At 45.9% G+C, this 13,341-nt stretch overlaps 1 protein-coding gene across 1 annotated transcript in view; it reads left to right on the top strand.

Annotated features, from left to right (window-relative positions):
* LOC116832048 (complement receptor type 1-like) overlaps positions 1–12,903 on the top strand; it is a 60,598-nt gene extending 47,695 nt beyond the window's left edge. Inside the window, exons 19-26 of the mRNA XM_032792454.2 lie at positions 1,342–1,530; positions 2,986–3,168; positions 4,332–4,511; positions 4,979–5,161; positions 6,121–6,306; positions 9,551–9,730; positions 11,309–11,508; positions 12,175–12,903. Of these exons, the coding sequence (XP_032648345.1) occupies positions 1,342–1,530; positions 2,986–3,168; positions 4,332–4,511; positions 4,979–5,161; positions 6,121–6,306; positions 9,551–9,730; positions 11,309–11,508; positions 12,175–12,330 (1,457 nt within the window). The 3' untranslated portion in view covers positions 12,331–12,903. The remainder of the gene's footprint in view (positions 1–1,341; positions 1,531–2,985; positions 3,169–4,331; positions 4,512–4,978; positions 5,162–6,120; positions 6,307–9,550; positions 9,731–11,308; positions 11,509–12,174) is intronic.
* Positions 12,904–13,341: the final 438 nt, after the last annotated feature.

The following is a 13,341-nucleotide window of genomic DNA, read 5'->3' as shown; positions in this document are numbered from 1 at the left end:
TCCTGTAGATGTGCAGACTCACTCCTGCAGCACCTCCTGCTGGTGACTTCTGGGAATTAGCTCAGTTCCAGCTCTGGAGCGCCCTCTGCAGGCCAGTGATCAACCTGTCCTCTGGCCCCCATGTCCCTCCCTAGACCCAGTGCCCTTTTACATGGGGTTCTGCCCCCTGGCAGTAACCCTTTTCTCTCAGGGTCTCTCCTCCCTGGGAAACACCGATCTTCTATCCCCACCTTGCCTCAGTAGATGGCTACTGATGGTCATTGTCTAGCCCCACACCCTGGGGCAGACTGCAGTATCAGCCTACTCATCACTGGCAAGGAGGGTTTGGACCTGCTGCCTTGGCTTACCCCTGGGCTACTCCCTGTAAGCCCCAGTACCTTTTAGCCCAATGCTAGGCTGCAGCCAGAGGGCTTTCCAGGCTGCAGCTCCCGAGCTCCTCTGCCTTTCCCCAGCCCTGCTTCACTCAGGTACCTTGTGTCTCACTCCCTGCAGCCAGGCCCTTCTCCCTCTACAGGCAGAGAGAGACTTTTTTCTCCTGGCTTCCTTGGCCTTCTTATAAGGCCCTGTTGCTCAGTTTGGAGCGTGGCCCCAGCTGCAGCCGCTTCCCCCAATCAGCCAGGGTTTTACCTTGCCCATCCCAGCCCTCTTCTGGGCTGTTTTAAACCCTTCAGGACAGGAGCAGGGGACCACCGTGCTACATACCCCTCAGACCTAGTGCTATCCCCTTGTTTCACCCTAACTAACCTCCCTCTTCGCTAGTTTGGAAGCGATGGGCAGCTGGGGATAAGGATGTCTCTGTGTATCTACAGGGAAGATTCAGTTGTGGGGGTGGGCTGAGGTGTTTGTTGGGTGACTCAGAGGGTTTGGTAGCTTGGAGGAAGATTGGGAAGCTGGGAGAACTTTGAGCAGCTGGAGGAGGTTCAGATCTGGATTTGGAGGAGCGGAAGTATAACAGGGCCAATTTACTGAGTCAAGGCCTGACCTTCTAGTCAATGGAAGCTGCAGGCATTCAGCATCTCTCTGGATCATCATCATCATCCCTGTTTCAGTGCTGTTCACGGAGCATGTGAATGACTGTCACAGCAGCCGAATGGCCACATAAACACGTAACCATCTTTTCATCATTTTTGTGTGTACTGTCCTGATGCCACGCACAGCAAGAGATGAACACCAAGATAGCAGGTTGTTGGCCATACATGGGGTGTTCTTTCAGGTATTATGGAAAGACTGTTTTTTGCTGTAATGGCATCAGGAAATGCTGGAAATCTGTCACCTCCTTTTCTTTTTAGAGATTTTTATCTACTGTATAAATAATGTATATTTTTCTCTCTTCAATTCTAGTTTGTGCCCAACCCCCGAACATCTCCCACGGCCAGTACAATGACTGGGGCAAGAGAGTTTTTTTTGTTGGCTCATCGGTAACTTACAAATGTGACAGAGGCTTCTCACTTGTTGGAAAAGCCTCCATTCAGTGTATCGCTGGTGATGAGGTCACTCCAACCTGGAGCGAGCCTACCCCTCGTTGCGAAGGTAACTCATTCTGCATTATACTAAAATGACTCATATTGGGAAAAGGTAGAAAAGATTTTTGAATGATTTGGCGTAATGTGTCCCAATAACCCATGCACCCTCTGCCATCCCATTGCTGACCACTCCTTTCCAGTGCCTTAAATGTTCCCAACAACCTACTTCCTGAGATGCACACTGTAGGTTTCCTCTATCACCCAGCACCAATATACACCTCTACCCCGATATAACTCGACCCGATATAACACAAATTTGGGTATAATGTGGTAAAGCAGTGCTCGTGGGCAGAGGGCTGCGTGCGCCGGCGGATCAAAGCAAGTTCGATATAATGAGGTTTCACCTGTAAAGCAGTAACATTTTTTGGCTCCTATGACAGCGTTATATCACGATAGAGGTGTATGTGATCTGGTGTTTGACCCACATCCAACCTAATACTTGTCCTCCTTTCACACTGATTTCTCCATCACCTGTGCCTGACCCTTATTCTGGCTACTGGTTCCCAGTACAGGTGTCCTGACTGCATCCTCTTAAGCCTATAATCCTCCCAATCTGCAATAGCAGTACGTGTGCAGGAATAGTCTGAATCCAAAATGTTGAACTGACTCTGGCTTGATTTAGCAGCAGGAAGCTGCAGGGAAAAGTGGGCAGCGTGGAAGATGTTCATGTATTGAATGCTACATTATCCCATCTCCAGTATTCCCATATTCCCCACCAGGAGACCTGCTAATAGTCAAATTTCATCACAAATCCAGTGCAATAAGAAATGATCTGTTGCGACTGCCTGTGGAAATAAGAACTTTTCTTAAACACAAAGGTCAAGAGCAAGATTAAGAAGATATGACATTCTCTTGTGGCCATGTGTTTTCACAAAGTTCAGATTGCTTGGAAGATAGATGCAGCAGTCTTCTACGCGTCTTGACTTTCATTGTTCCCTGTCTTAGACTGAGCACCGACATCTTTGCTGATTTCCCTCAGTGGTTGAAAATGGAAGGATGACTACAAAAATATTTGTATTTACATACAGTGTCACTCTTGAGTTTTCTTGTAACAAAAGCTACCTAGTCAACGGCAGCAAAGAAAGCCAGTGTGTAGGTGACAGTAGATGAAATTTTCCTGCATCAATTTGTGAGTGGAATATATATAATGATGGGCTATGCTCTGACCACTTCTCTGACACACACACTCAGATTCTGAATAATTACAACACATGGAGAGATAATGCGGTGCCAGCACATGCCTGGGCAATGGAGAACTCAGAGTTCTGATTCTGGTTCTGCCATTGTCTTCCTCAAAGGCTCTGGGCAAGTCTCTTTGCTTCTCTGACTCCGTTTCTCTGTTTGTAAAATAGTTTCCTTCCTTATTTGCCTTGCAGAAGTGTGGGGAGGATTAATCGGCACTTTAAAAAGAAGTGCACTAAGTACTAAAAGAATCTGGAAAGCCTTGTTTGGTGTTTTACAGAGACTCAGTGTCCAGACCCACGTATTCAGCATGGAAGCCTGAAATCTCCACTTCCACATAACTATACGTACAGAACCAGTGTAACGTTTCAGTGTGATCCTGGTTACATCCTCAGGGGCTCTGATAGGATTCAATGCCAAGCTGATGGCAAGTGGTATCCGCAACTACCCGTTTGTGACTTAGGTAAGTGTGTGACAGAGTGGGGTGATGCTTTGTGGGGTGTCTATATTGGGGCAACCTTCTATAGTCTATAAAACTCATGATGTTGCATGTCGTATCATTGAGTGAATGTGATTGTCTGTCTGTCTTTTCCCCCAAGGCTTCCTTTCTTCCATTTTATGTCTGTCTAGGCTGCAGCCTTTTTCTGTTGAAGTTCCTTTCTCACTTTCAATTGAGCGCCAGAGAGATCAGATCTCTGGGAAAAGCAATTGATGAGAAAAGACAGTGGGTAATTGCCCGGGTTTAATACTGAAAGACCAGGTGCAGCTTGCTGTCGAAAGTAGTGTCTGAGGCCAATCAACACCAGATAAAAACAGCTCTGAGTTTGCGAGGTAATTCAAATGCTGGGGAAGTTAATCTTCATCTGCGGCACTAAACTGAGAAGACTGCAGAGCGGAAAAGCTGGATTTTGACTTCGCGGGTTTTTATTCATGGAATGTTTTGGTGCCTGTCTTTTCCCAGCTCAGAGGAGGACAAACAAAACACCTTTCATGCAAGAGAGCAAGAAAGTGCCTGTGACTCATTTTACATAAGCTAAACACACCACCTGTGGTGTCCCTGTAACGGCATAGAAGATGGAGATTCCTTATTTTCTAGTGTCTACCTCTAGAAGGGTATGATGAGAATTCACTCACCGATGTTTACAAAGCTCCTCAGAAAAGCTGCTATACAAATGGAAATTTGCTATAAGATCCTAACTCTTTATTCCATCTTTTCATAAGGGAAAACTTACTGTTTTCAAGCAAGGTGATGTGTTTAACAGTGTAATGGTTCTCCTTTTAATTCCATGCAGGGGCTAGCATCACACCACTTCACTACAGATTACTGCTATTCGTGCTTCTCATTGCTTGCTGTTATTATCCCCTGTGAAGGAGATAGTCATTGCAGTTTGTGTCCCCTCCCCTCATAACTTTGCATTGTCACGAACCCCAGCCCACAATTCAGCCCTACTTATTTTTGCGATTACTGAACCAAGTTCTGCGCTCAGTGCAGTGGTGAGCAGAGTGTAGGCCACTGATTTCCATAGCTGGGTCTCACATGCCACATTCTTAGAAGGACGCTTCACTCTCCATAGGTTTCAGGGTTAAATGACGTTTACAGGTCCCTGTCTTGTTTTGGATTGTTAGGGAGATGTTCCTACCCGCCAGTCCTTGCGTATGCTGACAGAAACGATCACAGAGAGTTTCTAGTTGGTACTGTAGTGACCTACTCCTGCAGACCAGGTTACACACGCATCCCTGGAGTATCTTCTCATGTCACTTGTTTTACAAATTTTACCTGGTCTAAAGTCTCAGAACTATGTCAGAGTAAGTAACTCAATTTTTGCCAGAATTTGCTTTGCTTTAGTTGATATAGAGATTGAAGAGCAATTAATACTTTCTTGTGGCGGGGAGGGAGACAACACTTTGGCACCTGGCTGGCCCCCAGGTGCTGAGCACCTGCAGATCTGACTGCAGCTGGAGTTGTGGGTGTTCAGCACCTCTGAAAATCAGGACACATTGAGCAATTGGCTGTGTGAATGTGTCTGTACTGTGATACCAGTGTGATGTGATGAACTGCATTTACTGTACAACTTTTCACCTGCTCAGCTGTTCTCTGCCACTAGCCCTAATCAGATAGGAGAACTTTGAACACCCTAATTTTATAAGCAGCCCCAAACATCACACTCACACACGTATATTACATACATAACATTAAATACTGTGGCAAATGTGACTTTTTTCTTCTATCTTATTCTGAAAAAAACATCTAAAACTCTGTTGGTGTTGCTCAGAGACTCGTTGTCCAAAGCCAGTGGTTGAAAATGGAAAACAGATCTCTCCAGTGGAAACTGAATATACGTATGGCAACCGTGTTGTGTTTCAATGTAATCCTGACTACATCCTCAGAGGCAGTGAGGGGATTGTGTGCCGGAGCGATGGGATGTGGCACCCTCCAGTACCATTTTGTGATAAAAGTGAGTATAAACGGGAAGAGAACCTACCGTTCAGAAGAAATATGCTGCCCCTGATCGTAGTAACAACAGCGGAAAGGCTGCCTTCCTACCTCTCAACTTCTAGGGGGATTATTAAAAGGATCCTTAGAGATTATTAATAAATACCCAATAAATGACCTCGTCCAATTCTGGGGGAGGCGGATCAGCATCTAAGTATTCCCTACAGTCTAAACTTCAGGCCTGCTTCTGGCTGAAGTTTAAATGTGCCAGCCAAAGGGACTCCCACCCCTTTGCTTAGATTATTGAAAAGTTTTAGATCTCTGTTTCCGTAAGTTTTTTCTTAATGTCATTGCTTAATTTGTGCCAGGGCTGAGCCCCGGCCCCTCTGGGCATGGCAGTTCAGAGCCCTGGCCCCTCTGGACTTGGCAGTTCAGAGCCCCGGCCCCTCTGGGCTTGCTGCATCAGTTATGAAAGTTAAAAAAAAAAAATTGTTTGAGCCCCGGCACCTCTTTAATTACAAATTAAGCACTGCCTAATGTTCAGCCTAAATTTTCCTTTTCTTAATTTCCTTCTATTAGTCCTGGCTCAGCCCCCTTGTGACATCCTCTACAATCACTCCCCTTCTTCATTCAGTGTGGATGGGCAGCAGGAGTGGGATAGTTCTTACACCGAGGAAGATGTTGTGGGCAGTGGGATTGAGACACTTGTTGGGGGATGCAGGGAGGAGTGGTAGGTTGCAGGAGGATTGGGATGTTTGTCTAGGAGATTCTGGAAGGATTAAGCACTATGCGGGGGTGGGTGGTTTGACCAATATACTGATCTTTCAAGCAGCTGACCATCAACAACCCCCATTAAAGAGAATTTACCTATGGTCTAAATACCAAGTGCTGGATTCCCCTGTAACTTCATGGGCTGCCGTAGTTGTTGCCTGAGTCAGTGAGAGGAACATCAGGTCTTACATTGTTTCTATCCATGTGTAGCCTGTGGCCGACCTCCAACTCTCATGAACGGGCTGCACAATGGTGGGATGAAGGAATATTTCCCCTATGAATCACAAGTGACCTATAGCTGCGGAAACGGTTTATCACTGATTGGAGAGTCCTCTATTTATTGCACATCTGATGGGGTAAATATGATGTGGAGCGGGCCTGCCCCGCAGTGCAAAGGTAAGTCATTCTTCATGACTCCAAATTACAAAGGGTAGAGGGTACTTTCAGAAGACCCAGGTATAACATCCCAACCCTTTTTGTAAGTGGGGCTGAAAATGAGCAGAGCTGTCTGCCGCTCCTAATCCCTCCCACAATCATCTCTGAAGTCCAGGATTACCGCTGACGTGGGTGGTGAAAAGCTGGGGGGGGGGGTATGGCATGCAGGCTGCACTGACCCAAGGTATCCTCACCTGTATGGCTCCCTGGGTGGAAACTAAAACTTTGGTTGGAACATTATCCCTCCTGGTCTGGTGGCAAACCTCACCCTGGAGTGCAGATGGCTCCACTGCTGTGCTAGCTGCAAACTACCAGAGCTGAATAGATCCCACAGCTATTAAAATAACCAGATAAATCTTCCAATTTCCATGTGAAGGAGCCCAGCAGGGACAGCTGTTCTTGCAACCCACATGGAATAGTGAGTGCAGTAGGAGCAGCAGGATTCCCCTGCATGCAGGAGTTGCTTAATATGTACAGCCTGGCAGGTGCATCAGGGGATTTGCAAATGGGCTCTCAGATACTAGCCCCAGGCAGAGCTAGAGAGCAGCTAAGGAGGGTTATGGTGCCCCACCTAAACTGTTGGCCTGGAACACCACTGAACCTCCTCCGCCACAGGCCTGGTCTACACTACACATTTAAATAGATTTAAACAGCGTTAAATCAATTTAACGCTGTACCCGTCCACACTACAACGCTCTTTATATCGATAGAAAGAGCACTTTATATCGATTTCTGCACTCCTCCCAGACAAGAGGAGTAGCGCTAAAATCGATATAAACATATCGGATTAGGGTTAGGTGGACGGAAATCGACGTTATTGCCTCCGGGTCGGTATCCACAGTGTACCACTGACCGCTCTGGACAGCAATCTGAAACTCGGATGCAGCGGGCAGGTAAACAGAAAAGCCCCACGAACTTTTGAATTACATTTCCTGTTTGCCCAGCGTGGAGCTCTGATCCAGCACGGGTGGTGACGCAGTCCAAAAGCCAAAAAGAGCTCCAGCATGGACCGTACGGAGATACTGGATCTGATCGCTGTATGGGGAGACAAATCTGTTGTATCAAAGCTCCGTTACAAGAACATGAAATGCCAAAGCATTCGATAAAAACTCCAGGCTACACAGTGCTGCGTGACAAGCGTAACGGGAAGCCAGAGACTCAAATGGACGCTCATGGAGGGAGGGGTACTGAGGACTCCAGCTATCCCACAGTCCACAAGCAGTCTCTGAAAAGTATTTGCATTCTTGCTGAGCTCCCAATGTCTGTAGGTTCAAACACGTGTCTGGCGTGGTTCAGGGAATAGCTCCTCAGTTTCCCCCCCCCCCACACCACGTGAAAGAAAAGGGAAAGAAATCATTTCTTGACTTCTTTCAATGTCACCCTATGTGTACTGAATGCTGCTGTAGACCGATGCTGCAGCAGTGAAGAGCAGTATCCGCTCCTCTCCCTCCCTGGTGGTAGACGGTGCAAGTATGACTGATATCCATTGTCCCATCAGCCTGTGAGTGCTCCTGGCTGCCTTAGGTGAGGCTGCCGGGGCGCTGGGTAAAAACCAGGGAATGACTTCCCAGTTATTCCCAGTAGATAGGTACAGAACAGCTGTAACCATCTTCCTCATAGCAACTGGGGCTGAGCTTCAATCAGCCCCTCCCTTTCCTGTGTAAAGAAAAGATTCTGTCCTGCCTGGACTGTCATAGCAGCAGCATGCTGAGCTCTCTCCCGCACCGTTTATTGTCCTGCCTGGACTGTCATAGCCCCGGAGGCTGCCTCCCCCTCATTTATCTCACTAACAAGTCTCTGTTTCTATCCTGCATTCTTTATAACTTCATGACACAAATGGGGGGGACACGCCACGGTAGCCCAGGAAGTTGGGAGAGGAGGGAAGCAACATGATGGGTTGTTGCAGGGGCACCCCCTGTGAATACTGACACGGAGCGCTGTGCTCTGATACACTGGTCCTCTCGTACACTTGCCCCTTATTCTAGGCAGGACTGACTCTATTTTTAGAAACCATAAAGGAGGGATTGACTCAGGGAGTCATTCCAATTTTGCTTTTGCGCCCCCGCCGATCTCAGCCAGGGGCACTCATGATAGCAGTGACAGTACAGAGGGGGAGAGATAACCGTCATCTCATGCCAGTTTACTCTGGCAGTAGACGGGTACAGAATGACTGGTAACCATCTCTGCTATCATGCAAAAGCAAATGAATGCTGCTGTGTAGCGCTGGATTATCGCTCTGTCCGCGGCATCCCAGTACACATACGGTGCAGAAAAAAAAGGCTGAACGGCTCCATGGTTGCCGTGCTATGGCATCTGCCAGGGCAATCCAGGGAAAAAGGCGCGAAAGGATTGTCAGCTGTTGTTTTCCCGGAGAAGGATGACTGACGACATTTACCGAGAACCACCCGACAATGATTCAACCCAGAATTCCAAGGGGCGGGGAGACTGCGGGAATAGGGATAGCTATGGAATAGCTACCCACAAAGCAACGCTTCAGAAATCGACGCTAGCTTCGGACCATGGACGCACAACGCCGAATTACTGTGCCTAGTGTGGCCGCGTGAAATCGAATTTATAATATCAGTTTTATGAAACCGATTTTAGCTAATTCGATATTATCGTGTAGTGTAGACGTGGCCACAGACTGCTGTTGTCAAACATATAAAAATTACCCCCTACTGATTTTGTCACTCCCCAGTGCCACCAGCCAATGGACCTTTGTCCCGGCTGATGCATGAGTCTCACTCCCAGTGACTTCCCCCTCTACCCCACTGACCCATCTCCTGGATCTGGTTCCCAACCCAGTTGTCCTAGAATCATCCCTTTAGGTATGGGTCCCTCTGGATGCAATATCAGGGAGTGTTTGAGGGAACAGCCTGGTTCCAAAAAATGGAATAACCCTGGTGCCTTGATTTGGCAATAGAAGGCTGGGAAAAAAGAGAACAGCATTGAAAGCATTCACCCACGTACCGAGCCTGCCATATAAAGTTATCCCCTCCCAATAGTCTCAATATCATTGTGAATCATCTGCTAAAAGGTCAAGAATCTGATATTCTTATGTAGCTTTTTTTTGTTTTGCTTTTCTGGTTTTTTACCCCCCATTTTTAGCGTGCTTCGAAACAGATCAGCTGCTATTTAAGTGTATTGGCCTTGATTTGTTCCCTGTCTCAGATGTAAAACTAACCATTTAGTTATTTTCCTTCAGTGGTTCGCTGTCCAAGGCCAGAGGTTGAAAATGGAAGAATGATGACTACAAGACAAGCGTTCACGTACGGTGTCACTGTTCGGTTCTCTTGCAAGGAAGGCTACCTGCTCCATGGCAGTAGAGAGAGTCAGTGTCAGGATGACAACACCTGGAATCCTCCTGTGCCAAGTTGTCAGCCAGGTAAGTGTAAATGATAAACTGAGGTATGGCGATTAGTCTGGCACGTTTACACTGAGCCCTAGTAACAGCACCATAGGGAGAGAGGTGGAGCAAGGGATTTCTCCTCTCTGCCTCTGTTTCCCATCTGTAAAAATGGAGATCGTGGATCCAAGCTACCTTGAAGAGGTGTTATGAGGACTGGTTAGGAAAGTACTTGAAAGAATGATGCTAATTATGACTAATCACACATTGCTGAAACTCTCCTGGCTGTACCGTGGAAGGGAACCCAAAGAATCAAATATTTATCAATGGAATATATATTTAATAGGATAAAGACCAAGCAACCCCGGTGTTTAGGTCCAAGAAGCTTTCTTCAGGAGTGGATCAGCTTTAATGATGGATTTTTCCAGTTTAGAAAAGGTGCTTATCAAGGACCCCAGGCTGCTTGTACGAAAATCTGAAAAAGTGATGCCTTGTACTCCTCAACTGAGTCAATGCCAATGAACAGCAATGACATCTGAGCCTGCAAAAAAAAAAACAACAGCCTCTGACTGCCCCTTAATCAATTTGATATTGACTAGCCCTTCCTTGGCTGGAGTGGCTGAGTGTGCGAACCCTCAGATTTGACAAGTCTGGCTCCATAGAGTCACAGACTTGAAGCTCACCAAGGCAGACTCAGCCTGCCTTCCTTCGGAGGTAGACACATTCAGTTCTGTAGAGATTGCTCTGTGGGGGTTGGAGGTGAGATGAAGAGGTGGTGGGGGCTGATTTCCAGATGAAACTTTAAGGACTCAGGGACTGAGTCTCATTTAAACTAAGCCCCTCTCTGTTGCCAGAGGCCTTAGTGTGCGTGAGAATCAGGTTCTCCATTCAGGTCTGCGTTCTGTAGACAGTCCTCAAATAGCCCTTCATGCTTCCTGCCCTCAGAGGTGGTTGTTTCACTGAGGAAGGGATTCCTTACAGTTATCTAAGGAGTCTGTACAAAGCCAGTCACTGGGGTCTCTAATCAAAGTCTTTGGCATCCTGCAGGATGAGTGTCACTACAGAAGCCTAAGACGCTGTTAAGGACCAAGTTCTGCCCTTGGCTCCACCTGTGTAAATCCAAGGCAACTCCACTGACTTGCAATTGTCCCTCACTGCAACGGGGGTGGGGGGCTAATTCTGCAGTACACCAAAGAGGCTATTTAGAAGAAGGCCACAAGTGGGCAACGGAATGAACTTCACATTCACAATTGTCCCAAGGCTGCCAGTAAAACTTCCTTAAATGAACCAACAAAGCACCTATGCTCTGCTGTCCCAAGTGTGGAGTTTCAGCTGCCGATGACTCCATGAAATGCCCATGATACACAGTACTGGGTGGGATTTCACTCACGCCCTTTTCTTGTTGAACTCATGGTGTTTGGTTTTTTCCAGCGAGTCACTGTGGGTGTGATGTTGAAAGTAGTTTATTCCTCTGATTAAATCAAAACAGCTGCAGTGAAGTAAACCAAGGGCACGGGGCCTTAAGTAGAGCTGCCTCTTTCCATTACAGGCAATAAGCAGCACTCATAGTGCATCTCCTCTCACTGAACTGCCTTCTCGTCTCCTTTTTCCTTTCAGTTCAGTGTTCAAAGCCAGATGTGCAGAATGGAAGAATGGTCAATGCATTAGATGAGAAAATGTGGTACAATGTAAATGAAAGCATTACTTTCAAATGCTCTCCTGGGTACCATTTTTCAGACCATTGGTACCTGCCTACAACAGACAGCTTGAGCATTACTTGCTCAGCCAGCGGCAACTGGACAGCATTACCCAAATGTGTAAGTATGACACTCCAGAGGAATTTGTTGAAGTAATAATAAAACAGTGTTTTGCATTTCTAAAGTCTTAGTCCTCATTGTTTTAATGAATCAGTGGGACCAAGTAGGGAGATGTGCCATTGATACAATAGAAGAGGAAAATGAATTGATCTGAAAGCAAAAGAATGTCCTTCCTCGTGCTTTGTAGCACCTATTCCATGCCAAAAAAAAAATATGTAAAATACGGTAGGTAAAAATCACACAGGATGAAAACTTGGCCATATTATACAATAGAGCGGCTTCCAATGCATTCTAGGGTATGAGACCTGGCATATCTTCTGCTGGGCTAGGGCACAGTATAAAGCAAATTTATGACTGTTTTAATGAGTAGTTGCCAGTGTGCTTAGCACTGTGAAAATGTAAATGGAGGTCTGGTTCTGGCTCGAGTTGACAATCCAGGTGCCTGATTCTGCAAGTTGTTCACAACTATCAGCCCTTATAGACGTAAATAAGAATTGTAAGTGTGAAGGCCTTTTCAGTATCAGGCCTGTGTCAGACAGACTGTATGATACAGATATATGTAACAGACTGACTGAGGGTTCAAACCCAAAAAGGAGCAAGCATACTTCAAAGGTAAATCTTTCTCTTCTGCAGCATAATCCCATTCCCTCTTTCTCTGTTTCATAGAAAAAGCAAAGCAATACTGAAGAATGTGCAGGAGCACGTGAGAGTAAAGAGTTTCTCCTTTGTGATGTGCCTCTGACAGAACTGAGAACCCTGCTGGAACTGAAGAAACTGTATCTGGAGATTCAGAAACTGAAGCGGGAGATTAACAAATTGTAATGATTAGCTGAAATCTGTGATCCTAATTGTGTTAGGAAAGTGAAAGCAAATAGAGGAACTAGACTGAACTGTATGAACTGCAGGTTTATATTCATACAAGCTTCAGACCCTATGCAGCTGGAAATTTACAGCAACAACCTTCAGCTTTGCCATAATTGCTGCTTACATTTAGCTTTTATGCATTATAACACATACATTCACAGTGGGTGTATGGGTCTTCTACTGTCTGATTTACATTAACCTTAAGGGCAGTGATGTTCATAGCTGCCCGTGCACCACTGAAAATCTAAGGGATAGCAAAGCAATCTTCCCTGTCCTCTTGGATTTAAACTCAGCTCAGCAGACTTTCTTCTTAATCTGACCAGATCTAGTTTTGATTGATACCAGTATTATCACCTGAGGCATTTTTATATCTAATCACACTCAAGAGTAGATGGTAGAAATTTAACTGTAGAGAAACAACCTGCTAAGCCATTTTCCCACTGATCAATAAATGGACCTGTACCTTTTGAGATCAAGTAATTATTCCTGCATTCCAGGGCTACAATAAAATGCAATTGTTATAACTGCTGATTGAGTGTATGTTTTTTTTGTTTTTTATATCTTTATCCCACTGGCTACAAGACCTAAAAATCCCCAGTGTGTTTAAAAGGCTCCTTTTCTTAGGACTGAAAAACCGTCTTGATCTATAAAAGCAGCAGAGAATCCTGTGGCACCTTATAGACTAACAGACATTTTGGAGCATGAGCTTCCTTGGGTGAATACCCACTTCGGCAGTGAAGTAGTGGAAATTTCCAGGACAGGTGTACTATATATGCTAGCAAGCAAGCTAGAGATAACAGGTTAGTTAATCAGGGAAGGAGCCCGTTTCAGCATTGAGTGTGAAAAAGGGAGAGAAATTTTCTGGTGTTTGGCAAGCTTCAAGTCTTTGTTTCAAACCCTGAGTTGATGTCGTCAAATTTGCAAGATGAATTGAAGCCTAGCTTTTCTCTTTGAAGTTGATCCTGAAGT

The sequence above is a fragment of the Chelonoidis abingdonii genome, chromosome 4 (genome assembly GCF_003597395.2).
Source record: "Chelonoidis abingdonii isolate Lonesome George chromosome 4, CheloAbing_2.0, whole genome shotgun sequence".
NCBI lineage: Eukaryota > Metazoa > Chordata > Testudines > Testudinidae > Chelonoidis > Chelonoidis abingdonii.
This window is presented reverse-complemented; position numbering and strand designations above follow the sequence as displayed.